At 38.0% G+C, this 27157-nt stretch overlaps 1 protein-coding gene across 3 annotated transcripts; it reads left to right on the forward strand.

Moving 5' to 3' along the window:
- The first annotated feature begins 2162 nt into the window (after positions 1–2162).
- Positions 2163–15826, forward strand: LOC141611846 (uncharacterized). Of its 3 annotated transcripts, none has more exons than XM_074430487.1 (6): positions 2163–2337; positions 2431–2556; positions 8110–8183; positions 8291–8370; positions 14214–14365; positions 15368–15826. In XM_074430487.1, the coding sequence occupies exons 1-6, from the start codon at positions 2334–2336 to the stop codon at positions 15442–15444; spliced, it is 513 nt and encodes a 170-aa protein (XP_074286588.1). In that variant the 5' UTR covers positions 2163–2333; the 3' UTR covers positions 15445–15826. The 3 variants fall into 3 exon arrangements, with proteins under 3 accessions (XP_074286588.1, XP_074286590.1, XP_074286589.1); XM_074430489.1 differs by having other exon boundaries at positions 15395–15826; XM_074430488.1 differs by having other exon boundaries at positions 8303–8370.
- The last annotated feature ends 11331 nt before the right edge of the window (positions 15827–27157 follow it).

The raw sequence follows: 27157 nt of genomic DNA on the forward strand, positions 1-27157 counted from the left end.
CACTTGCATAAATTGAGATGGATAGGCTAAGAATCCAAAGCACACCATCCCGTGGATCGACCTCGACTTAACCACTTACTAGATAGTTGTTTGTTGAAAATATAAATGTGTTTGATTGAGTGAACAACGTCTCGCTCACCATCACATTCTATGTCTAGAATGACTCTTGTGATGCCAATGAACACGGGTGTTCATAGAGATCATGAGTAAGGGGTGAGAGTACGTATTAGGAAGCTCTTTATTTGAACACCTAATCTTGTCCGCCTCGATAGCGGCCTCTAATAATGATCAGGAAAGTTGTTTATATTTGATATGTCGTCAGTTGTATGCATCATATGCAACATCCAACGTTTTAAACCTAGTATGTGAGATTAGACTAAGTCGGTTTGACATACAATTAAGCAATTAATTGAGTCGAAGTTGGAATTTAGGTTAATTACATGTGAATAAGCATACAAAAGAATATAATATAAGTTACAATTGAATGTACGTCATATAAATGTCAAAGACGGGATTTAGGAAAGAAATAAAAAAAATTAAAAGAAAAAGAAATTAATTGAAAAGAAAATTAATTGTAATAGAAAATGAGATAAAAGAAATAAGGAAATACATATAAAATTTTTCTCTTTCTAAAATTTTTCTCTTTCTAAAATTTTTCTCTTTCTAAAATTTTTCCCTCTTTAATGTCTTCTTTTTTTCCCACGCTACCCTGTTTTCTTGCCAATTTTTTTTACTCCCATGGCGAAAACTAGAAGTCGTCTTGCGAAATCAAGTACTGTTACACTCTGTGGCAGCTAAGGTCTCCTCTAATGGTTCTAATGGTGAAAATGGTGAGGAAATTATTGAGCATGATCAACCACCTCGAACTTCGACGACAGTGAATGAATTGATTAATTCCGCCATTGTTACAGCTCAATCTTCTCCTACTGGTATAAATTCTACTTCTCGTGTTAATATTAGTTAGATTTCTGCTTCTAAAGTGGTTAACCCTGTTTTTGTCTCAAACCTTAATAATTCTAATTGTCAATAATTCTAATGTGATTGTTCTCCCATTCTGGATAGTTCTTCTGTTATGGAGCCCATAGCTGTAAATGTTCCGCATACTGATTCTGATAAATTAGATACTGTAATTGGTCATACACATGATACGCATACTGTCGAAAAAGTTGCATCTCCATTAAAAGCTCGAAAAACTTGGTCTCATGTAGTTAAGAACCCTACTAAGGCAGGAATGAGTTTCTTTTATTGCAAAGATAGTGCTCAGGCGGTTGAAATTGACATTGGAGAACCTGATTTTGAGAAAGAATTAAAACTTTGGGAGTTCACTTTAATGGGTCATGTTATTGGTGCAAAACCCACATTGAAAAATATCCAAGATTTTGTTACTCAGCAGTGGAGTTCTATAGCACTATCAGTGGTTCAATATTATCGAAAAGGTTGGTTTGCTTTTCGATTTGACTCCCAGGAAACTATGGTAAATGTGCTTAGAAAAGGTCCATGGATGGTTGGTAGTAACTCTCTTATACTGAAGCAATGGTATCCTTCTTTCTCCTTGGAGATGGAAAAAGTAGCTAAGGTTCCCTGTTTGGATTATTTTTCCTGGGCTAGATCCTTATCTCTAGTCTGAGGTGGTGTTAAGCAAGATGGCAAGTAAGCTTGGTAAGCCTTTATTTGCTGATCTAGCCACTACCAATAAGGAGAAATTGTCCTTTGCTAGAGTTATGCGTGAGATTTTTTCACGGGGATCAATTATTGAGCAGTTGGTTACGTCCTTTGGTCCAACGATGCAAAGAGTTTATCAACTAACTAGATGGTTGGTTGGTGAAAATAGATCATTTTTACAGAGAAACCAATCGTGCAGAGTATCTTCGTCGGCCTCTACTAGAGTCTTATTCGCTACTCGACTTCTCCTTATGATTTACGCTATATTCTAAATTTTAGTTGTCTCTTTATCTGGTCAAAACGTCTCATTATAGACAAGGATATCCGTCTATAGCTACAGACAGGCCAAATATCCACCCATTTTAAGCAAAACAGACCAAATGTCACCACATTAACACGAAATGTCACGTTTTACTTAAAGTGGATGGATATTTGACCCGTTTATAGCTATAGACGGATATGCGTGTCTATATTGATAATTTGTGTTATCTGGTAGTGTTACTCCTAGGGCTCCCTCTCACGTACCAAAAAAAGAAAATAAAAATAAAAATTGCACGGTTACACTAGTGCTACGACTCTATCAAACACCCATTTGCGGTGGTAAATCGTGAGGAAGAACACTTGCAAACTGGAATTCTAATCGTTGACGAACACATCACAATTTGAAACTAATGGGTAAACCTACTTGTTTTATTCCAATTTATTAGAAAAACAGTAATATTTAATAATTAATTTAGTTGGCGTTGGTAAATGATGTGGTTTTTACAGAAGAAGGAGAAGATTCAACGAAGAAGATGGAAGGAGTGGCGTCAATAGCATTACTTCCATGTGGTTCCATCTCTGGTCATTTCATCCATCTTCCTCACTCTACCTGTTATGGCCTTCATGGCACTGGTATTTTCTACCTCCCTCCTCTTTCCTTCACCATTCCGTCTTTGTAACTGTAAGACGCTTTTACGCTAATATTGTGTAAAACGAATCCACTAACATGGAAATGACCCATAAAAACCCAAAATTGATTTTGTGGGTTTATAAAAATAGTCTGGTTTTGCACTTGTGTTGTAGTTCCTGAATAAGTTGTGTCTCAAAGAGTCTAATTCCTTGCCTTACTTGATACTACATCCCCTTTATAGTGCTCCCGTTTCCTTCTTTTTCGTCCATTCCGACATAATTTGCACCCTCCCCGACCAAGTAGGGTAAACAGGAAAACTTTCATACATCCTTCCTTGGATAGGTACTCCATTGGGGATGGAATGGTAATGTGAATGTAGTTATTTCTTATATCTATCGTTTTGTCAGATGGGACTGGCTAGTATTCTGACTTTTGAACAGGGAATGTATAAGAAAGATAAGGCGAGTATAATTTACGTATAAATACAAGTATAATGGTAATACGTCATTACTCGCTAGGGTTACATGAGGATGCATCCGTAGCTTAGAGAGCTTACAACCCCTATTAGAGATTGTGGCAATGGTATTTGGCAGGTTAGTCAATATATGTACAAAATCCATTAGAGATAGTATATATTCTATTAGTATCTCCTTGTTCTTTGAATTTGTTTTCTTTTGGTGTAAAGGGAGAATTGAGGTGAGTTTTTATATGTCAGGTTTGATTCTAGGGTTCTAGGCCATGAGTATTAGTAGTACCCTCAATGATTTTACGGGACAATTGCTCTTTGTGGTGTGATGTGAATGGTAAGCGTAAGTTGCTAGATTGTTGAATGATAATAGTTACCAGTATGTAATTTGGATTTTGTTCCTTGTCTAAGGATTCGAATTCTGGTATGTGAGAAACTTGCGATGAAGAGAAATTTCTTAACATGTTTAGTAAAAGCAATGAAGCGCAAAATTTATGAAAATCAGTATGTACATAGAGTCCTCTTGTATCTATGTGGCATAGTGTAACAGCAACAACTTCATAGTAGTACAAAATTTATGAAAATTAGTACTCCGTACTACATAAAAGTTGGCAAACTGAACTCATGGTTAAATATGTACATGAGCTGCAAAAATTCAAAAACTACTAGTGATGTTACCTTCAGTACTAAGCTACCTCCTCTTTGTGATGAACAAAATTTTCCAAATGAAGAATCAAATGGTGCCATTCTATTTTTTCCAGCATCCTATCTGAAGAAAGATCGTTCAGAAATATATTTAGATGATTTTGTACTCCCTCCTTCCCATTTTAATTGTTCCCGTTTCCCTTATAATTTATCCCAATTTAATTGTCCCCTTCAAAATTTAGTTAGGGAAAAGAGTGAACATCTATCATTTCCCCTAGATAATTAACTCTCACTCCATCAATCATAAATTGTCCCCCACTCTCTTTAATTCAAGGGGTATAATTGTTAGTTTTTTCACTTTTCCTTAAATCATCCGGCAATAGAGAGGGCAATAATAATGGGATGGATGGAGTTATATACATATCATTCTAGATGGCTAAGTAAGCATATCGAACACTAGGAATGGAAATGCTTACTTCTAGCCAGATTCATGAACAACTTGAAATGCTTTTAAAATTGGGTTAAGAATTTAGTGGTGGTCAAAATAAAATTATTTTGAATGATGTTTCTGATGGTCGGAGATGATTAACCCAATGTCATAATCAAAGCTTCAAAGGTACTTCCGTCTCATTTGGTTGACCTGCGAGTAGTCTGCGACTAATATTATATGTGGTATTGAAGCACAGTATTATTAGCAATCACGAAAACATCTCGAATGCAAGTATCGCACTATGACGTTGTGGCATGTAAAATGTCGCAATTTTGAGTGTCCTTTTGTACTAATCATATCGGCTGTGTTGGTCAAGTGAAGGATGCATCACCATGGTTGTGCCTTAACTATTACAATTTACAAAGGCACGAGAAAACAGAGAAGATGAAATAGCATTTTTGTTTGGCTGTGTGTGAGCTGTAGACCCGATATTAGTGTTCATCTGTGGGTAGAAAATTATCCTGCTCTTAAATTAATCTAGTTTGCCTGCAGCTCTGGACTGAGATTCCCTGCCTCTTGTTCACTTTGCTGCTTGTGCTTGCTTTCATGAGTTATTTTTGTATTCACTTTGAGACATGTGACAGAATCTGACCTTTGTGTTGCCAACATAGGGTAAGGTTGCATATGTCTGAACCTTCCTAACCTCTGATATGTGGGATCCCTTGAATCGTAGGGATAATGTTGTGGTTGTGGGACATATGACTATTCCCATGTCATCTTAGAGGAGTCTTGCCTATCTCTAGAATAGCTGGTAGAAATCTTTTATCTTTAATACAGCCCTGGATATCACGAACTATGAAAACCTTGGCTGCTCACACTTGTTTAATATTGTGGTTAGGGATAATGTTGTCATTGCTACCCTATGTGTATTGCTCAATGAGGATTCACTTTCCAACACTAGTTACTCCATAACGTCTTTCCTTTCTATTCTTTTGGATTGAAATGCTTCTAAATGTTGGTTAATATCAGTGGTTCAATACCAAGTTGCATTTTTTGTGTCCCAATGGCTTTGGAGCCTCTAGTATCAAATACCTCTTGATTCCGTCGACACTTTCCTATGATATGAATCCAATATCATGACATTGACTAGACCTAGCAAAACCAATCCGACCCGAATAACCCAACCCAAAGTCGATCTGCATCCGAATTAAGGACCCGAATTGACCCGACACTATTCAACCCTTACCCGAATGTTTATTATCGCAACTACCCATCCACATCCAAAAATGACCTCATTCCGAAATGACCCGATCTGACCTGAAACCGATTCGACCTGAACCCGACCCGATTGACCCGTTTACCAGGTTTAGTATTGACCAATCTGTTATATTATGGATTTTATATTATTGCGTTATGATCGGTCATCGCGCCCTGATGTTGGCCAATTATGTGAATGAGACCACTTCAAAATTCAGTCATCGAAACTTTTAAAAACCTTGACAAAGTCGCCGTAATTAGGGTTATTAACTGATATCATTATCAATCTTTTAATGCCTTTTCCTTTTGATCTGGTCTAATTTTTCATTACACATAGACAAATCTTTATCTTAGGTTTTATCTTTTAGTACTACAATACTTGTACTATTAATCAGAAAAATGGATTTGTCGTTCCAGGTCAATGGTGAATTAATGTTAATGGTACCTATTCTTTTCGCGGTTCTCTTTTTCCTTATTTAACCTCTTTGTTTCTTCTCCTTGTTTTGTCTTGTCTTTCTTCTTTGTGTTTTCGCTGCTAAAATTATGTCACTCCGGAAAATTTCCTCTTTTGTGCTTGAGGTGTGCTCTAAATTCACTTTGGTGGCTTGCGTCTCCACAAATTCCACTTTGGTGACCTCATGTTTAAACAACTTCTCGCTTTGATAACCTAGTTTTAAACAAGTTTTCAATTTGGTGGCCTATGTAGAACATAGTCAATTCCTCTAGATAATGACGTTTTATGGCATAATGAAATGCAAAAATAAACATTAAGTAAATATTAAGGTCATCTTTCCCATAATTTGGCCAAAAAACGCTACTGCTTAAAAATACTTGGTATTTGGATGAACTTTTGGTTAGATTAATCTCGAGTTCACCAAATGGAGGAATGGCTCAAGTCTCAGGTCACTTAAGTAGAATTTGCATATGCTATATATGAATCGATTTATTCTTGTCAAAAAAAAAAAAATATTTCCATAGCATCAAAGTTAAATTCGCTCAATTCTCATGGCATCTTTCATCCCTTTTGGTTCAGCTCTTTTACTATGGATTATATGTCACTACTTCTTAGTCTTGGTGATTTTCTGGTTTTTGATGATAATGGTGTGGTTGATGATGAGTTGGTTATGTGGATTATGAGTATGGGGGAGCCATCTTTTTACACTATCCATATGATAAAAGGTCGCGGAAATTCTCTTTTCAAAGACGGTAAATTATCCCTTACTGGTAGTCTCTATAAATTGGCTCTAGAATTTTTCTGTTTTATTGCCATTCCGCCCACACAAGAACAACCTGCGGCAACTTCGCTTGTCCTATCCCTTGTCCTTAATTTAGCCGCTTTGAGTTGAAGCGCTTTCACTACAATGAGGCCCGATGTTTCTCCAATGTGGTCTTAAACTTTGATCCCTTCAATGTGAAAGCTTTGTATCGTAGAGGATGCGCCTTAAAGAAATTGAATCTCCTTGTAGAGGCCAAAAATGATTTAGAGCATGCCTTGAAACTTGACCCGAAAAATAAGGACGTTACTCGTGAACTCAGCTTTGTCACTGAATGCCTTCTTCTGAATTCCAATGGAAAAAGGGTCGCTTGTCCTTTTGATCCTTTAGGCAGAGACCGGAAAGGTAAGAAACCTTTACTTGACGTAGATATGGACAACAAGATTGACCCTATTGATGTTGTGAGTGGTGCTTCTTGTAGTACAATGGAGTTGTTGGGAAATGAGATAAGCTGTGTGAAAAAGGATGGTTGCGGGAGTTCAGACATGTTTACGGACTCCACCATCATTACCGAGCCTTACCCTCCCACGACACTTTGGTGTGATAGTAAGCCTTCTGTTTCCCTTGTCCCGGAAACTACTAAATTCAGTTTTACCAACAAAAAACATTCCCACAAAAATTTGTATCTTTCAGCCAAGGATTACGAGACCTTGATGCTAGGGAAAAATCTACAATTTTTCCATCCTATATCGGGGGCTTCCATGAGTGTTCGTCCCGTCATCACTAAATCTTTTACCTTGACGGGAACTCCCCATGAAGATCTTTCACGGGAAGCAGCAGTTCCCTCTTATTCTCCTTTGCCCATCCATCATTTTACAACTTCGGACATTGGACCAACAAGTACTCTGAATAATTCTGATGACGAAGACGCTGATCATCACGAGGTAAAGAGAGCACGTTTGTCAGCCGAAAGAAGTTTCGATCAAATTAGTGAAGTTAGCGATATTTCAATGATTGAAGCCGCCATTTTGGACCAGCCTGGGAACACCAACTCTATCCCCGTGCCAAGTCAAAGCATGTTTGTTTTCACAGCCATGAAGACACATTCAAAGAGGGCTTGCAGCAGATTTGAGGCGAAGACTAGTAGCCGACATTGTTCAACCTTGGTTCGAGGAAAGGTAAAGGGTAAGTCTCTGTTGACTGTTAGGGATTCATCTGTTTTTTGCAGGTTTGGAACTGTGGATAAGGTTGTGAGTTTTAAGAGAAAAGAGGATGGCGCAATCCATTTTGATAGCCATTTTCATCCCCCATTTAAAAAGCGTCGTCTTTGTGTTCGTGTTAATTCGGTTTGTAATAGTAGTTATGTTAGTTGCGTTTCTAGTAGTTTAGGGGTTTTTTCTGGCCCTCGGCTTGTTTTGTAGCGGCTTTGTTTGTACTCGAACTTTATTATATATATAAAACTAGTACACATTTGTCTAAAAAAAAAAAAAGTGAAATTTTCCAATTTTGTTATTTGTATCTAATATCTTGCTAATTTTTAAAGAGCTGACGTGCGAAAGGGAGTGCAGCAGAGGGGAGGATTACCGCTTGATTAAGCTGGAAATTATTGATTTCAGGGTAATATAAGATGCCCTACATCCTGCTTTCTCCATGTCCTATTGTTTATCTTACTAGAAGCACTTTTTTGCCTTTCTATTTCATTTTCCAACCTACCTGCTTGACAGATCAACAAACAGGTAGCCGTGGTTGTGGAATGCAAAGGACATGATGCTGCTAGGTTTCATAATGTTGAACATGCTCATGGGTAAGATTTCTTCATCAATGTTTTTTTTTTTTTTTTTTTTTTTTTTTTTGGTTTCTTGTCAGCCGACCCCAAATCATTTTGGGATTAAGGCTCAGATGTTATTTTTTTATTTTTTTTTTGGTAGAAATGTAAGTTCCTACAATTAAGCAAATTACAACAAAACTTTCTTCTGCAAAAGTGGCCCAAATCTCGTGGTATTTCACCATTGCACAATATCAATAAAAGCCTAGTTCGTAACCAATCAGACAGCAATTCCAAGCGTCATCTACTAAACTTGCACTTGAAGAACAGATGGCTATGATCTTCAGCTTCTTCACACGGGAAGCACAGTTCATCTCTGCAAATATTCATCCGAATCAGTCTGTCTTTTGTTAACCACCTGCCCCAACCAGGAAATAAGGTTATGCTTGTTACTGATTCTGTTCCTGACCCAATGATACCAATCAACCTTTGATCCCATATGCACTAACCATTCATACCCTGCCGCTATTTAGTATGCTTGTCACCCTTATTCCACCAATTTTCAATTTTCATAGTACCCTGGCAGGCTGGCACAAGCTTGTCCTTAACCCAACAAATTTTTCTCCATGTCCAACTATTCCCTGCTCCGGCAAATACCCTTTCTAATCCTCATTTCTTAAATATATATTATGAATCCATTTCACCCATAAATGATCAGCCTTTTACACAATTCATCACATATTTACCACTGGCTGCTATTTTCCATCGTAAAATGCCAACAAAACCTTACTCCACAAGCTTTTTAGGCTTACATATCTGCTCTCAAGCAACAAGTGGAGGTGAGGATGCACACTCCTGCCCTTGCAATAAGAAATTCCTGCATATTGCAGTTATCTTCTTCATTATACTCACAGACAGTATAAAGATCCTAGCCCAGTATGTGAACCCCCGCGGTTATACAAAAGAATAAATACATAATTAGCAGCGGAAAATACGTAAATTTTAAAACTTCGAGGCATGGTCGCAGAGTTCACTGAAAGCATTTGAAAACTATTTAACCTAATTACTACTTTTACAAAATAAATACATAATACGAATAGAAATACTCGAGGGATCTCGGATCCCTCCGAATTTTCAAAAAGTGCAATAACGAATGATAATTGAAAGGGTGTATTGTTGCCTCAACAACGCTCGCTAGCCACTCGTCTTGTAACCCCCCATCATATAACACAACATATAACACCGACCGACCTGTCACCTGTCATTCATAAAAATAAATGTAACAGTCAGTGCGGAGTAACTCAGGTGGCATCCCAGCCATATTACAATGTAATAACGTAAGTACAATACAAACCAGACAAGTTTATCAAACATACGTCATAGGATAAATAAATAAATCGTGTGATAACAGAATGGAAACAACCCAAAACGTGTCCCACTTTACTACGACTAAAAACGACATCATAATAAAGAAAGCACGGGGGATAACCCATGACCAAAGACGACATAGTGGACATGTCCCAACGTACTAATGCCAATTAACCATAAAAATTAAGTAACCAACGATCTCCCGGTAGGACAACTAAATAGCATCACGCTATCGGGATACAACACATACCCCAGTAATCGGACTAGAACACATAGCCGATATAAGAAGTCCTAGCTTAAGTACAGTATCAGCCTTTCGGTAACCCGACACTATACTCTCGGAATACAACACGTATCCGATTCAACGGCTACGGTAACATCCCGTAACCCCGAGACCCGTAACTGGGCTACAACACATAACCACGGTCGAATAACTTCAATCTAGCCACCTAGTCCACGCCACATGAGTTAGGGTCCGAATTGAAACGATCTTAGGGAATTTGAAATTGATTTAGCAATAACACGACATACAAAAATGTAGGTCACTTACGTACCTTCTTTACAACCTAGACCATCAAGGCGGTTCCTAATTATGCACGGAATTAATTACATGATAACACGGGAAGGATACACTCACCTGATAAACATACAAATTTCATTCTTCCTAGTACCAAGATGTACCCTACTCACCTAGCATCCAACTTTCTAGCTATATTAATACAAGCAATTGAACTACCCATTAACTCTACTTTCACCGGAAGATGCGTCATAACGTATAGATAATATACATATTTTATTTCATATTTATCGGGCTTGTTTAGACATGTTTCTAATTCATTTTCTGACACCCTGTAGCCTGACCCGTATAACAGGGGCAGCAGTACAGCACTTCACTGTTTTAGGTCGTACGGGTTCGTTATAAGGTCTTTTTGCAGACCGTTTGTTGCATTTTGTTGCATTGGAAAGCTGACTCAGAGTAGTATAATAAACTTCCAGAATCCCTATCCGGATCATCCTAAATCAGGTCATAAATTCGACTCCAAAATGGAGTAGAAAATCTGAAATTTCATACCCCTTCTTACTAACAATTTCTACTTCCTTTACTTGTATCCACACCCTAAAACTATCCATGTTAATGCTGCATAGATGATATTCTAACCCATATTCAACTTCCATGTCCAAATATAGTGATTTAGAGCCCTTAGTCTCATAACAAACATAGAACAACCATGCAACACAAAGACGGAAACAATTAAACAGGGGTACAAACAACCACAGATCTCTATTATGTTCCGACTTACATAAGTATATGCATAACCCGTAATACACCTTGTCTCACCTACAATAAAACACAAGTGTAGCAAGGCAGTCCCCTAAACAATATACAACTTCCCTTTATCAAAATCGACAACCTAATTCATCTCAAAACGATCACTACATGTCAATCTATACCGTCTTACAACAACAACAACAACAACAACAACAACAACAACAACAACAACAACAACAACAACAACAACAACAACAACAACAGAGCCTTAATCCCAAAATGATTTGGGGTCGACTCACATGAATCATCCTTTAGAACTAGGGATGTCATTGGGGCGGGGCGGTGGTGGATATAGGCTCCCCCGTACCCGTACCCGTACCCACCAAGAAAAACTTGCACCCATCCCCGCCCCACCACCCGTGGAGGGTACAAGTTTCCAAAACCATCCCCGCCCCAGCGGTTGGAAATATAAAACTGTACCCGCCCCGCTTACCCATTAACCCGCTGCAACATAATTTTATTCAATAGTTTTTTTCGCAAAAGTTGATTTAATCACGATTAATTTCCATTTTTTTTGAATTTATGTTTATAATTTTATTTTTCACCAAAGAAGTTTGTAAAAAACTTTATAAAATAGCTATTATTAACATTATATCTTAATTATAACTAAATAAGATTTAAAAATTGGCATAATCGTATTAATTTTTTTAATGATTGGCGGGTAGGCGGGTATGAGGCGGGTAAGATGGAAAATCCATCCCCGCCCCATTACCCATGGCGGGTACAATTTTCGTACCCGCACCCGCCCCACCACCCGCCAAAGTTCTACCCATCCCCGCCAAAGTTGGGGCGGGTGCGGGGCAGTACCCACTTGTACCCGCCCCGCTGACATCCCTATTTAGAACCGTCCATGGGTGCACGCACACCTCAAAATGCGAATACAAAAGGGAAAATGAAAAACAAAACGAGAGCGAAAATGTAATGGAAAGTCAACGTAAACTTTAATGAATGAAAATAAAATAAACTTAGCTAGTTAATGGAAATAATAAGAAATCTGCTTGAAACGGAACTATTAGCGATTTTACTAAATTAGCGGATTTTAACGAAATTTGTTCATTTAGCAAAATAAACTCAAACTGGTTAATTCGATGACTTTTTCCCAAATCCGTCTTGAGTCCACTAAGGACGGACTTTAAAAAAGGACTCGTAAAAGAGACGAAAATAGTCAAATGACATAATTAAATCCAAAATATCAATTAAAATAATTTTATCCAACTTAATAAAATACGGGATACAACTGAGGACCATTCTCTCAGAAAATGATAACTTTCTAGGGCCAAGAGCTCTAATTTTGGATACAACTTTGTGCAAGACTAGAACCTTCAAGGACTACCTTAAGGAATACTGCTCACGCTCGCTCGTTTGCATCTTCTGCCCTGCATGCCGAAGGACATGCAGCTATCATGGCACTCAAATGGGCCTTGGACGAAGGGTGCCTTCATGTTAGACTTGTTACGGATTATCTTATCTTGGTTATGCAGGTTGCTGAAGCGGAGAAGGCGATTGCATCTGTTAAGTGCATTATCGATGATTTAAAGTCTATTGCGTCCCATTTTCATTGTTGCTTTCTTAGTTTCTGTCCTAGGGGGGTGAATAGGATAGCTCATAATCTTGTCCAAGAAGCTCTTTTGTAAGCTATGCTATTTGTTGCTGTCAAAAAAAAAAAAAAAAAAAAGGACCGGCAACATGTTAGGAGCAATGGGAACACCTAGGTATCGAAATGGTAGATGTGCATGGCTGATTTCTGTTCTAATTCCTCCTGAATACATCCAGGTTCCATTCCATTGCCATAGATACCAGATTTGCCCTCAATGCATCCTCAAACATAAAGCACTAGAAAAAGTTTCAAAGGCACACAATAAGAACGTTATGGAATTCATGTCCCCTCTATAGAATAGGAGCAGGTCATCAGCAAAGCAGAGAAGGCTCAACTTGAGGGGTTTGCACAAAGAGTGATTCCTAAATCCATCATACTCTTGAACCACATAGAATTCCACTCAAATACTTAATACAAATTGTAAAAAGTAAAGATGATAAGGGATCTCTCTGGCTCATTCCATCATGTTTTCTCTGAAAGTAACCAAAATCTCACTGTTTTATGACAAGGGAATAGGATGGAGATGTCACACATTCCATTATCAATGTAATGAAAATCTCTGGGAAAATGTCAAAGGAAGCTCCATTCAAATAAGACATAAGCTTTTATGAGATCAATCTTCATTACCCTAGGAGAGCAGGATTTGCTACTGTATAGCTTCACAAAATTGAGAGATTTGAATGTTTTCAACAATATCCTTTCCTTTTATGAAGAGGCACTTTGGTTCTGGCTAATAAGAAAAGGGAGAACTTCACCAGGTCTATTACACAACAGCTTTGCAATGTATTTATAAATGGTGTTGCAACAAACAATTGGATGAAATTGGGTCACAGAATAAGGTATTTCCATCTTAGGAATTTTTGTGAGGATTGTATTATTAATCTGCCTTAAAATCCTTCCAGTCTGAAAGAAATTCTGAACAGCTCTAATAATATCAGCACCAATATATTGCCAGAATGCCAGGCATCTTTAAAAACCAACTGCATAATCCATCCATGTTAGTGATGAGATAAGATCATTTATGCTGCCAATGATTGTTTGGGATAATATATCTGCTACATCCTTCCCCAATGCTAAATCTATCAATGTTAATATATCTACGGCTTCCTTTCATCATCAATGTTAATGGGATAAGATCACAGCAACGATAACATCGCCAATACGAGCATATCGACGATTGCTACATCATTTATGCATTCATGATTAGTTTCTCTCTCTTTTCGAGTTCTATACCAAGGCTAAAATGATTTCAGACGAGGCTCATTTTCAAATAGTGAAAAGTAAATCATTAGATTACCGAAATTGGAGCCTCGTTCACGCCATATATAGGCACATACTCAAGTGTCGCTCATAGTCTAACTGTGGTAGGTCCTTAAGCTATCCCTTTCCTTAATAGGCGTGACTGATGTTTGATCATCATATTGATTTAAGATGCATGTCCCAATTTTTATTGCAATAGCCTTAGCAATAATTCAAACTTCTCTCATATTAGGCTTTTGTTCATTCTCAATTGCTAAGGTCACTAGGTCAGAGCGTTTTGTAACATAGGGAGCATATTTCTTCATTCTGACAATATTGATACAACAGCTGGGAGAAAGACGTGGTCAAGGAAGTTGAACAAAAGTTAGCAGAAAACAAGATTTTAGTCTCCTTTGAGTGCGAATCTCTCAAAGCTGATAAAGCAGCTGAAGATCACATCAGGCAATTTATGCCCAAATTGACAGGCATGGATGCTGTTGGTAAGTGAAACTGTTTAAAAGTTTTTAGCATTACTGGAATCTTGTTTGGTTATATAATTTTCTGGTCTCCTTTTCTGTTAATCATGCTGTTTATACCTGCATTATCTATTTCTGTTACAATTAGAAAGTATGTAGTAATCTGTGCTGTATTGCTTTCTTCTTAATTGTCAATGAATCAAAACAACAACATTACCCTAGTGCCTCAATGGCTCCCGCAAATTGCGGGGTAAGGGGGGGTTGGATGTACGCAGCCATACCCTTGTGTTAGCAACACAAAGAGGCTGTTTCCGAATGACCCAAGATGAAAATTGCGTCGAGAACTGCATCGAAGGACCACTACTTCACAGGAGAAAGAAGCGTAGCCACTTTAGTCAATGAATCAAAAAAGAAGAAAAAACTATTTTCTGTAAGGACTGTAACAATAGCCAGATGCAGTCTATCCTCTCAAATCTTCGATGATTCCTAGATTCAATTGATGGATTAAGGTGTTATAGGGATTAATACAAAAGGAAAAGTGATGGGTGAAAGTGGTGGCTGCTCTTGTTTAAACTTTTTTTTTTAACTGTGCATTAATCTTGGTTTTCAACTTGATGGTACATGATTGATAAGATTTCCTGTTGAGCTTGACAAACAAATTTAAATGTAACTCTCCATATTTAAATTCTGGTCGCCTCAGTGCATTGCGATCTGAGTATTATTAAGATATTCAAAGTTACCTCAACAACATATTGAGGCGATCTTGACTGAATTTATAGCGCTATGGCCAAGTTTAGGTGCAGCGTCCATTATAAGATCAAATCTCATATCGAATTTAATATCATGTCCCTAACCATGGTTAACTCAACGTCTCCACCCTGCACTTTTGGTTCTAAATTGTGTCATAATTCGCCGTGTGGTAAAATCGAAAGGCACCTTTGTCTTATAGAGGATGTAATTTGTCCACTTTATGTTATTGGTCTATCCTCAGCATTCTAAGATATAGTTGTTTTCGTGCTGTTTCAGTTAACATAGGAAAGATGGTTATCACAGGGTTGGACTTTGAAGAGGAAGACGAAGAAACAGAGGATGAAGGTCAATGATTGTAACTAGTAAGTAATAGTAATGTTATCTATCCTCAGTATGCGAAGGACATAATTATTTCCGTCATGTGCGTTAGATTGTAAATAGCTATCTGCCTTTCTTTTTCTCCAATATGAAGTAGGCGAACCAACTCAAAGCCGGGAGAAACAATTTTTGTTCTCTAAAAGATAACTCGTAGAATTAGATCCTGGGTTGGTGAAGCGGAAATGGTCAATGGTAGAATTATTGTAATGTTAATGTAAGAGTTCTTGTTAGAAACGGAACTTAATCAAGACCGAAGCCAAGTCATAAGTCTGAGAATTCGGTACATTCTTTAGAGAGCACGAAAGGCACAATTTTAAGGAATTGATTTATCCAAGTAAAATAATTTGCTTAACGAAATAGCGTAGGTTTACTTGCTCATATCCTTGGACAAATGATTTCGTTGAATCGATAAATCATTATTCGTTACATTCTCGTGTTATGTCAAATTCAAACCAAATGGGAAGGAAATGCAAAGAGACATCATAGCTAAGTTGCTAAACTGGAAATGGAATAATAACAAACTTTATTGATGAGTTCATTAATAACCTTGAGGGATATAAGACCTAAAGACCGAAGAAATCCAAAATTGAAAATGCATTTAAGAAGAGTCCAATTGAAGGGTGTTTGATACGAGTCGCTTTGCTTTCTTCTGTCCTCTGTTTCATCTTTAAGAATTGTGGGGTTTATTTTTGCCACTAATTTACTCACATTTTTGCAATATGTACATCTACATCTACATAGTATAAAAGGCCCCTTGAATTCAGGGGGACAAAAAATTTAAAAGTGGTCCTCTATTGCAAAAATGTGTAAGGCCCCTTGAATTCGGGGGACAAAAAATTAAAAAGTGGTCCCCTATTGCAAAAATGTGTATTAACACAAATTCTTGTTTTAAACGGATATTTTTGGTCTTATTTGTCAGACGGATAAAATGTTGCCATTTTTTAAGAAAATGTAACCAATTAATTCACAAAATGTTATGACTAGAGGTGTCATTTTTTACCCTGAAAATGATGTGAACAATAATGGTAACATGTTGTCAAAAAATAACAACATTTTATTGTAAAATAATGACATGTTACCCGTCTTATTTCAGATCAAAAGCAATGGTCTTAAGAAAAACGGACCGGTGTATCAAAGGGATTTAATTTCTCACCCCCCCCCCCCTCAATACATACATACATACACCAACGCCAATTAATGTAAGTATACCGAAATGTCTTAGTCTAATGGTTAAGACGGAGGTATTATGGACAATAGGTCTCAGATTCGAATCCCCCATCCCCTCTATTGTAATGCGACTAAGTGTGCGCTTCGATTAACAAAAAAAAAAAATCTAATTAATGTAAAATCATACGAAATACGTACAATCTAATTATACGAGTATAATTAGATTGCTTTCCTCTTTGCACTTCCACTTTCCAGTGACTTCATTTCCATTCCCATCGTCTATTCTTCTGATCCACCCAAAAATTTGCTCCACTAAGATATCAAGCTCTCATATACAACATTAATGGCTTCCTTTGTGTATTCTTAGCTCCATTGCTAAAGGTATTAATTCACAAGTAGATACATCACTCCCCTTCTCTTTCATTTACTAAAGTAACCAAAAATCTAATTTTTACCCCAAATCACCTCAATTTCTACCATTTTGCGCAGATTTGATCCTTGGGTGCTGCATATAGGTACTTTATATTTGCGGGTGCTACTTTTATGTCCAGACTCCTTGCAATTTGAGCATAGTTGTTGTCCACCTCTTGGAATCCTATGTGCATATATTTTGCGCTTGCCTTCCCCATACGATCTTTTTTCTTTTATTAGGAGGTCTCCCGTATTTAATTTTAGGACCACTTCCTAAAATTACACTCCCATCAATTTTCTTCCACATGCTTTGGTCATTCAAGGGCTCCAAAGAGAATGCATGGGATAACTCGTAAGCTTCTTTGCTGCACCAAAATGCAACATAATTTTCTGGATTTTCATTTCATGCATATAGCAGTTGTTGCATGTTCACAAGGAATTTCGTTCACATCTCAATATCTACAAGTACATGTACTTAGTGACGGAGCCAGGATTTTAAGTCAACGGGGACGGAAAGGGTAATATTATAAGGGGGCCTCGAAAAAATCCGAAAATTTTGACTATAAATTTCGAAATTTTGAAACGTTAGTGGGGGCGAGCGCCCCTACTACCACCCCCCCCCCTCCGCTCCACCACTGGCCGGATGTACTTTTATCTAGCCTGACCGCAAATGTTATTGCACTATTACGAGTATGCTTCACTTAATACACATTTGGGCATGCCTGTATAGCTTTCCAATTCTTCGCAGCTTGCATTTGATCATTTATTATTGCTCTTACTCTAGGTGTAACACTGCTCTTACATTTGGTAGCTTGTACTTTTTTTCCCGCTATCCTAGACATAACCTTCCATCTTATTTCATCTAACATGGTTAAAATAGGCTTCTCCCTAGCTTTAAGAATCCATGAGTTAAATGTCTCGACCATATTGTTGCAAGTAACCCCTGTGCATGCCCATCGTTTATAAAAGCATCTGCAAAATCTTTTCACGTCTCTTAAGCACATTTCAAGATGAGCATTTGGGCTTAGTTGTCGTAGGTCATCCATTGCATCATTGAACCCCTCCTCCGTATATGATGTAATACCACATATTTATGAGCATAGTGAACTCGGTCGAGTAGGTTGTACTCGATCGAGTGGGTTATCGAGTGTTTTGAGGCAGGCTAATGCCTTGGGTGCACTCGGCCGAGTACGGGAAACACTCGATCGAGTATGACCTACTTGGTCGAGTATGCCCGGTCTGACAAGTTATTTTCCGCGGTTTTGGTTAAAACGATTAGAGATGTATTTAAGACGTGTTAAGCAGTTCTAATCAGTTTTACAATAATTTTTCACAAAACCTAAACTACGTTGCTGCTTCTCTAATCATCTACATCATTTCCAAGTCAAAGGCCGATCGATTGTGAGTCTTAGCATCTTGTATTCCGTGTCTATCGCAGTAATAAGTATTCTTTATGCTTTATTGATTTGTTATTAAAAGTTGAGCAAACCTTAATTTGGGTTTATTTGGGGATTAAGGGATGATTAGTGATGGTTTGTGATTAATATTGTTTGATTATCATTGTTAGGTGACGATTTCGTAGAGGAGCAGTTCTAGCTCGCTTTGTTGATTTGTCTTTCAGATTTGCGAATAAGGTAGGGTTTCCCTACTCAGTTTTTTGTTTAATTGATTATAAGTTATGTGAAAATGTGTGATTATCATTGATGTGGATTATTGTGGCATTTTGATATTGGTGATATTGTTGGTATTGATTGTGAAGCCATTTTAGGGTGCTGGTCTTCATCCCCATGTTCGCCCCTTATGGCTCCCGTCATAAGGGGAATGTGCACATTAATGATCCGGGTTCGCTTGTTGCAATGATCGGGGCTTAAGTGGCAAGGCTGCGGTGTGACACCCCCATATACCAAAGTGCCTTACCAAGGACCACCTTAGAGGGTGCTACCATCTCGGTTACCCGAGGTAGTACGCATCATAGAACCCATAATGAAATAACTTTTATTAAAACAACTTAAAGAAAAAGGTTACAAGTCTTAAAACTCCAAAACGGTACAACCAAAAACAAATGTCATGAAACTAAACCCAGCTACAGCTAAACGACGCAACAAGTGATGACTCTGCCCATCCATATCCTGCAAGCTATCTCAACATCCACCACCTGCTCACCATCCCCGAATGGATCACCATAGTTTTGGAAACATAAAACGGGGTCATTCAATTGTATAACCAAATTAAGCATACGCAGCGGAAACAATTGCAAACAACACAATCAACCAATACTCCAACAATCACCAATAACTGACTACATACTAAAATGTGTAGCCCTACCAGGTTACCCATCGTAACAGGTAACCCATACCGCCAGTGGGGACCGCAACCATACCACCTAAGCCCCGCTCATCGCAACGAGCGAACCCAGCTCCTTAATGTGCACATCCCCATTGTCACGAAAGTCACAAGGGGCGAACATGAGGTTGGAACCATCTCCCGACATGGTCCCATAACAACAATCAACCAACAGTATAACCCAATCAACCTCCATCGATTCCAATCAAAGAGATAACATGCCAACAATTAATCACAAACAACTTAACCAATTGCACAACCAACTGAGTAGGGAAAACCCTATCTTTTCGCAATCCGCTAGGATGCAATCAATCATACAAATGCATAATGAGTACCACATCGTCACCTACAACAATGATAAACAAACAATACTACATCACAAACTATCACTAATAACCAATTACCCCCAAATTAACCTAAATTAGGGTTACAACGACTACAAACTAGTTGTAATAAGAATAAGAACTAATACTTAAAATCTATTTAACACGGGAATATAAGATCCGACAACCCGAACGCTATATCCTTGCTTCCTTGATGGTTAGAGTGATTAAGGAGAGTAAAGAAATGTTTTAGGTTTTAGAAACTGATTAACGAAATGATTATCGAATTATATATAACTCCCTTATCATTCTAATCAAACCGTGAAAATAACCCGTCAGACCGGTTACTCGGCTGAATACTCGACCGGGTAACAACAAGCTCGGTCGAGTTCCAGCGCATCAAAACCCAAACTCAGGACACCCAACACCCTACTCGGCCGAGTAACCCATGTTCAGAAACCTGTGGTATTACATGTGGTTTACTGCTGCGGTGTGGGTATCTGTTGCGATGGGTAACCTGATAGGTCTGAGCTGCGATTCACACAATTGTATTTAGAGGATGAGATTGTTTATTACATGATTGTTTTGTATTGATTGTTGTATTGTAGCTCATGATTGGTTATGCAGTTAACTGACCTATTTGTTGTTTTAAAATCTGTGGTGATCCATGGGGGATGGTGAGTAGGGTGTTTAGAAAGTTTGGATGCTTAAGCTCTTACGAGATGGATGAGACACCGCTGAGTCTAGCTTTTGTCATAACTTTCGCTGTTTTTCTAGTAGACTCTAGTTTATGAAAGTTTGGTTGTAAACACTTTTCATTTGATGTTTTGGAGTTTGTAACTTATTTTATTAAAATTATATATTTCTGTTTCATTATGGTATTTGTGATGCTTACTACCCCGGGTAACTGAGATGGTAATGTTCCCGTTTGCTAAGGTAGGCCTTGGTAATACACTTTGGCAGATGGAGTGTTACAAAGTGGTATCAGAGGAGTTGTTTGGAGCTACCGCAAAGGTTTTGGAGACGTACTAAAACCGCAATATTGCCCTCACAACCTCGAACCGGTCACTACGGGGTGTGTCATGGGGATCGTTATGTGTGTGTGTTATTCATGTATGAATAGAATGGATGTGTATATTTGTGATTTGGAGGAATTGTGGCATGAATTGGAAGGAAATAGTCTGAAGTATTTGATGTGACATAGTGTGGCATGTTGTATGTTTTGGTTGTTCAAATTTTTTCATTTTTGGTTATAGAAGCATGTGAATAGGATGTTTGACTGCCAGTATATGTAATACTCCGTATTTTATAATTATATAAATGATATTATATCATATTTTATACGGGTTATTTATGAGACGGAATAATATAATAATAATAATAATAAGTTGCAACCATAATAATAATACGTAATACGATACATGTATAATATACGTATACTATACCCACCTTATATACTTTCACCTCACCTTATATATACCCTACCTTATCCACCCCAACCCTTATCCTTTTGTAATCTCAACACAATCTCCACCCATCCTTTTTAGAGAGAAAAGAGAGAAAGAGAGAAAGGAAGAGAAAGGGAAGATTTTGCCCTCTGCCTCGAGATCGTAAGGTAAAACCGTCTTAAACTTATTTATATATATTATTTAATTAATACCATTGACCCACCTCGACCTTGACCCATCCTAGGACCGTTATTGACCACTCCTTTGACCACCATTGACCACCAATAACGAGTTTGGCCGAGTATATATAATGGTTTATAGCTGTTTTATACGACCGTCTTAAAATGGATTTTTATCCTCCTTTCGTGGCCTGACTTGGGGAGACTTTGGGTGTTATTGTTGTGGGTAGAGTGGGGATCACGGTGGTGGTATTGAGTGGTGGGTAGGGTGGCTGTGGTGGTCGGAAATAGTGGGTAAACATGCGGTGTACGGTCTTTTTTGTGAGGGATGTCGTGTTTGTTGCGGTTGATGTTGGTGTCGTTTGTGGTGGTGTTGTCGTCGAGTGGGCTGGCGGCTGATGTCGTGGGATGAGGGGAGGTTAGGATGGTGGCTGGAGGTGGATATGTGGCGGCGTTTAGGTGTTAAAAATGGTGGTTAGTATGGGTTGGGCGAGTGAGTGTGTTGTTGTTGAGTTGTTGTTGTTGGTGTCGTATGTGACGGTTAGGGCGGCGGTCTAGTGGTGTTGACGGTGGCTACGTAGGCCGTGATTATGGTGGTTGTGGTGACTATGGTGAGGTGGTGCTTGGTGGTGTAAGGCGGTAGAGTTAATCGATTGTATGGTTGGGGTTTGGGTAGCCTTAAGACGAGTTTTATTATTTAATTAATTACGTATTATAATTTAATTAGATTAGTTAATAACTAAATATATTTAATTATCGCATTTAGGTGACGGTTTTATGGAGCGGTATTTATTATTGGATTGCTTATGAAGCTTGCTAAAAGTTAGGTTAATCCTACTCGGTTTTAATATATTTTAAATGATCATGTGAGTCGTATTTTAATGGTCATTGCATTATAACATGATATTGGTTAATTGCATTGAATGAGTAGGTAATGGGTATGTTATACGGTATCTTGCATTTATAGTATTGTCTTATATGTCGTAGGACTTGGTGAATTACTTGTTATTATGGAGACGTAAGGCGGTTGGGAGACCGTCTTACGCTTGAGTCGCCTTTTGGAGCTTCCCACTCCAAGAGGGATGTGCACATTAATGGCTTGAGTTACGGAGGGACTCGTGTGGTTGAGACACGACGTCTGGAAGGGGATCCGGCTGGAATTCGGACCCGGTACGTCTGGGCGTGTCCCGGTACCTGTTTGTGGTTGTTGGTATGTCTGGGCGTGTCTCGGTACCAGTGTGGTTATCGCTATGTTTGGGAGTGTCCCGGTACCGTGGTGGTGGTTGTTTGATAGCATGCCATTCATATCAGTCATGTTGCATATTCACACACTCGAGTCGTGTCACACTTTATTTATTGAAACTGACGTTTGTGTGTCTGTGTAACTGTCACCTATTTCCGGGGTGGCCTGTGTCGATCCATATGATATTTCCGATCATATGGAGATCAAGTTGAGTACAGGTTTTGCTTGTTGACGTGATCGGGATTTGGGCCGCGTCTTGGACTTGGAGTCGAGTAGTGTAGCATGGATGACATAGTCATAGACGAGTTGGATTTCCTTTATTCATTTGTTTACATTTATGTAACCACTAAATTGTTATTTATTTATTGAAGTTTCTTAATTTTAATTCCGATTTCACTGCCTCGGGAAACCGAGACGGTAACATTAAGAAGGAGGTGTTACAAAGTGGTATCAGAGCGACGATTTTGGAACCTAAACCAATGAACCAAAATGAATTTAGGAGTGTCTAATAAAATGAACCCGACATGAGTACAATAGGAGGTCAGTTTTGGGTGAGAAGGATCCCTCATTTCAAAACTACATCCTATTATTTCGATTGGTCACTAAGTGGGTGGTTATGAGTCGGGAAACTTGAAGTGAAATGTTGCATGATTACATGTGTGTTATAATTTTTCTATATTTCTTGCATGACATCTTTGTTCATTTGGTGTCTAGTGATGTGTGGAAGTTGAATGAAATAATTGATGAGCATAACATGTTTTAGGAGTATTTGTGGGAGTGAAGACTATATGAAATATGGTGTGATTACAAGTATTATATGACTAGCTTATAGGATTCTTACATGATGTAGTTATTCATTTGGTACATGTTAATATATGAAAATTGAATGAAAAGAGTAATGTGTTTAAGATGTTTTGGAAGTAGTTATTATGTGTTGGTGTATGAGGGGCACTAGCCCCGTCCTTTGGCATGCTAATACCGCCTAGATGTTTGAATTTCACTAATGCTATAGTTAGAGTGTGATTAGTAAAAGTTGTTAGTAAAGTAGTCGCTATTATAAGAAGTAATCCTTAGTCCCAAATTGCAAACCATAGAAAGGCACCCACCGAGTGCGAGCTAGTACTCAACCGAGCACCAGTCACTCGACCGAGTGAACCCTACCACTCGACCGAGTGGACCAATTTCCAGAAACTTGAAAATTTCTGGAAGTGAGTTACTCGACCGAGTGGAGAAGGCACTCGACCGAGTGGACTCTCACTCGACCGAGTGGACTCAGCACTCGACCGAGTGTCATTTTTTGGGTTGTGAAATTCGTGAGATATGCATTATTTCCTCATTTCTTGCTTTTCTTCATCGTTTCTTATAACGAAAATACCAAAAATCTCTTTAAATTCCTCTAAAACTCCATTGTTAATGATTGTTGCTTGGACTAAAGTTTTTTACTCCATTTTATTCTCTTAATTCTTGCTAATTAAACAATGTGAGTGATTTTCTCATTGTTCTTAATTTTACCAATTTGGTTTCGTTCAAATCCACACGATTCCCTTCAAATTTTGTTAATTAATTCCATGTTTTGTTTAATTCATGACATTAATCACCTTTTTACATCATATATGATGTCAAGTGTAAATTTTCATGTTGAGTTTTTACCCAATTTTTTTTATGAATTCGAAAATATATGTCTTTAGTCAATAATTTGAGTTTGTATTTGTTGCTTGGTTAATGGTTTAACAAGGACCAAAGTTTGGTTGTTATTGCTTATTATTGTTGTACATTTGAACCGTGTCTTGAAAATTTTATCCCAAAATTTCAAAGCCTTGATGTCCATGTTTGAGTTTTAATTTATCTTTCGTGTTTAATAATTTAGTTTAATTGACTAATGAGGTCATTATCCTTATTAGTAACGGCATGAATCACTTGGAATCAAAATTTCACCGTAAAATGTTGTCCAAATCTTTTGAAGTTTCATATTAAAACGAATGATTCTGACCTTTCTACTCGAGACTTAACCCAATTGTTTCTTGGTATTTAGTGCTTGTGGGTGTTGTGTTGTGTTGTGTTGAAAGAAACTAGCAATTTTGCTTTACAAATGATTCAAGATTTGGCATTTATGTTAGTTATACCGACGAATTCGATTTTAAACTCCATTTACTTTTGTCTAATTATGTCGTAAAGATTCAATGTTGTTTAATGATGTTAGGCATGGTCTCAAGATTTGAAAATGTTGTTTTAAAGTTTTCTTGAATTAATTGAGTAATAAGATTTCAATTTTGTTAATAATGCTATGTAATGTCTTAAGCTGGGAATTTCGCCTTAAAATCTTGTCCAAATTTTTGGATTTCCATGTGTGAAAACTTGGCTCAATTGTCTCATAGTGCCCCAACTTTGTGTTAAATCCCCCCCGGGCCCATGCATTCCCGCACCACCACATGGACCATGTAAGCCACCCCCTTCGGGGGCTGCAGTGGCCAAGTGATCATCGCCCCAGCTGGTAGTCGAACCCGGGACCTCTCAACTCCTGCATTTCTGCAAGCTTCAAGGTTTAACCCGGCTACCACTGGACTAACACCACTTGGTTCGTAATTTCATTGTTTCGTAGTGTTGCAATGTTTGTTAATAATGTGTGGTTTTACTTACATATGAATCAATGCTTTGCTTATCTTTTTGGGCCGTTTAGTTTTGATGAGTAAAGACGTGTAGGCACCCGTGGTTGTGATTGAGAAGAGGTGAAACGAGAGTGAGTCAGCGAGCTTGTTAGGGTAATTGGGCAAGTTCTAATAATTTGTGATGAGTGGTGTTACATTTTAAGAGTTATGAATGTGAAATATGTGTTTTATTGGGATTGATGCGAGTTTGTTCATTTGATGTGGATTTGAGTCGTATAGGTAGACATGTGTATGATTTTGTAAAAGAGAGGGAGAGAGTTGTTGACGAATAAGGATGTTATTGGTCTAAATTGTGGAAATGGTTGTTAGCGATTAAATTGAATTTGATAAAGTGGTAATGTGGGTATAGTGAGTAAGAGAATTGTGAATGAAAATGAGTGATGTAAGAGTATGCATTGGCAACATAGATCGAGAAGGAAAATTTAGATGTATGAGGACGTAGCATGGTTATTGACTTTTGAGGAAGGAATCTTTTATATTAAGCGGTGATATTGGTGACTCTGTGTATAGTTTACCTTGAAAATTAGGAGTATGAAAAGTGACTTTAGCTTACGTAAGGTGTCTTGAGTTGAGAAAGATGACTTTTGAGGCAATTTGTGGATAGTGAGTGAAGTGTAATCTAGGCTGGATTTTGTTAAGTGTTGGAATTTATGGATAGTGAATGAAGTTTGAGTTGTATATTAAGGAATATTATTGTTGAGTGTGACTTGGAAACTTGGGTTGATGAATAATTGAGATATATGATGGTACATTTAGTATTACCAAGTTTGATTTTCGCAGTCATGAGAGTAAGAGTGTGGCGCGTAATACTTGAGGATTCAATCATATTGTTGAGGTAGTTGATCCTTCGTGTTATAGAGTGTAACCATTTAATTGGAAGTAGGTGTGTATAAGTGTGAAAATGGGTATGTGATACTTGATCCTATGAGTAGTAGTATATACGTTGTTTGTAAACTTCCTCCTAAACGTCAGGAAAACGTCCATAGTATACATCATGATCTTGTGGTAGTGCCCATTTGGGTGATGATGTTGTCATTATTCCCTGAGAGTAATGAGTGAGTAGGGCCGTGTCCATAAGATGGTATAAGTGTTGTGGCTACCGATGTGGCTATTGTAGTTGTTGATGACGGTATGGTGATGCCGTCGTCGGGGATGGGGAGAAAATAGAATTGTTGCGAAAAGAACTATGAAATAGTATGTTTGTGTCAGTAGTATGTCTCGAAGGTTTTATCTTAATTGTGTAATGATGATGGGCATAAAGCCAAGAGATATGCTTAAATCCGGTTATTTAATAATATGTTAGTCACCATCGGAGTCTATTAGCATTTATGTGATGAAATAGGAAGTTTGGAACCGAGTCGAGAATGAAAACATTCTGCCCCAGGTGACACTCGACCGAGTGGTTGCCTGCTCGGCGGAGTGGCCTCCTACACTCGATCGGGTGGACTGCTTTGACCCTTATTTTGTTGATATTTGACCAAATATTGAGCATGTATCCTTATTTCGTGGTTTATATTAGTTGACTTGTGTTTGGATGAGCATGTTGACCTTACATGGGTGATATCTTGTGAATTGTTTACGTTTGATTACATGATGTGGCATTTTACAATTAAATGGAAAATCGTTGATTTGACATGAGTTGGTTGAGGACAGAATTGATATGATAACCTTGTTTGATATGTGTTAATCGACGTGAGTTCATTTCGTTGCGTTAAAGTAAGATGAAAAATGCAAGTTATGTGTAGCATAGTGATGGTCTGCATGATTGTTATTATGGTCTTCCGTATAAGCGGAAGTGTTGATGATAGATGGGAACGGATATGGAAAAACATGTGTGATCATGTGGTGGACTTGGCGCGGTACATGCATGGCATGACGTGTGAAAATGGAAATGGTGATCATTGTTTA

This window comes from Silene latifolia, chromosome 11 (assembly GCF_048544455.1).
Source record: "Silene latifolia isolate original U9 population chromosome 11, ASM4854445v1, whole genome shotgun sequence".
In the NCBI taxonomy this organism is placed as follows: Eukaryota; Viridiplantae; Streptophyta; class Magnoliopsida; order Caryophyllales; family Caryophyllaceae; genus Silene; species Silene latifolia.

Coding starts and splice junctions, on each gene's coding strand:
- LOC141611846 (XM_074430487.1), top strand. Junction 8,184..8,290: donor TGGAAATTATTGATTTCAGG/GTAATATAAGAT, acceptor CCTGCTTGACAG/ATCAACAAACAGGTAGCCGT. Junction 8,371..14,213: donor AATGTTGAACATGCTCATGG/GTAAGATTTCTT, acceptor TTGATACAACAG/CTGGGAGAAAGACGTGGTCA.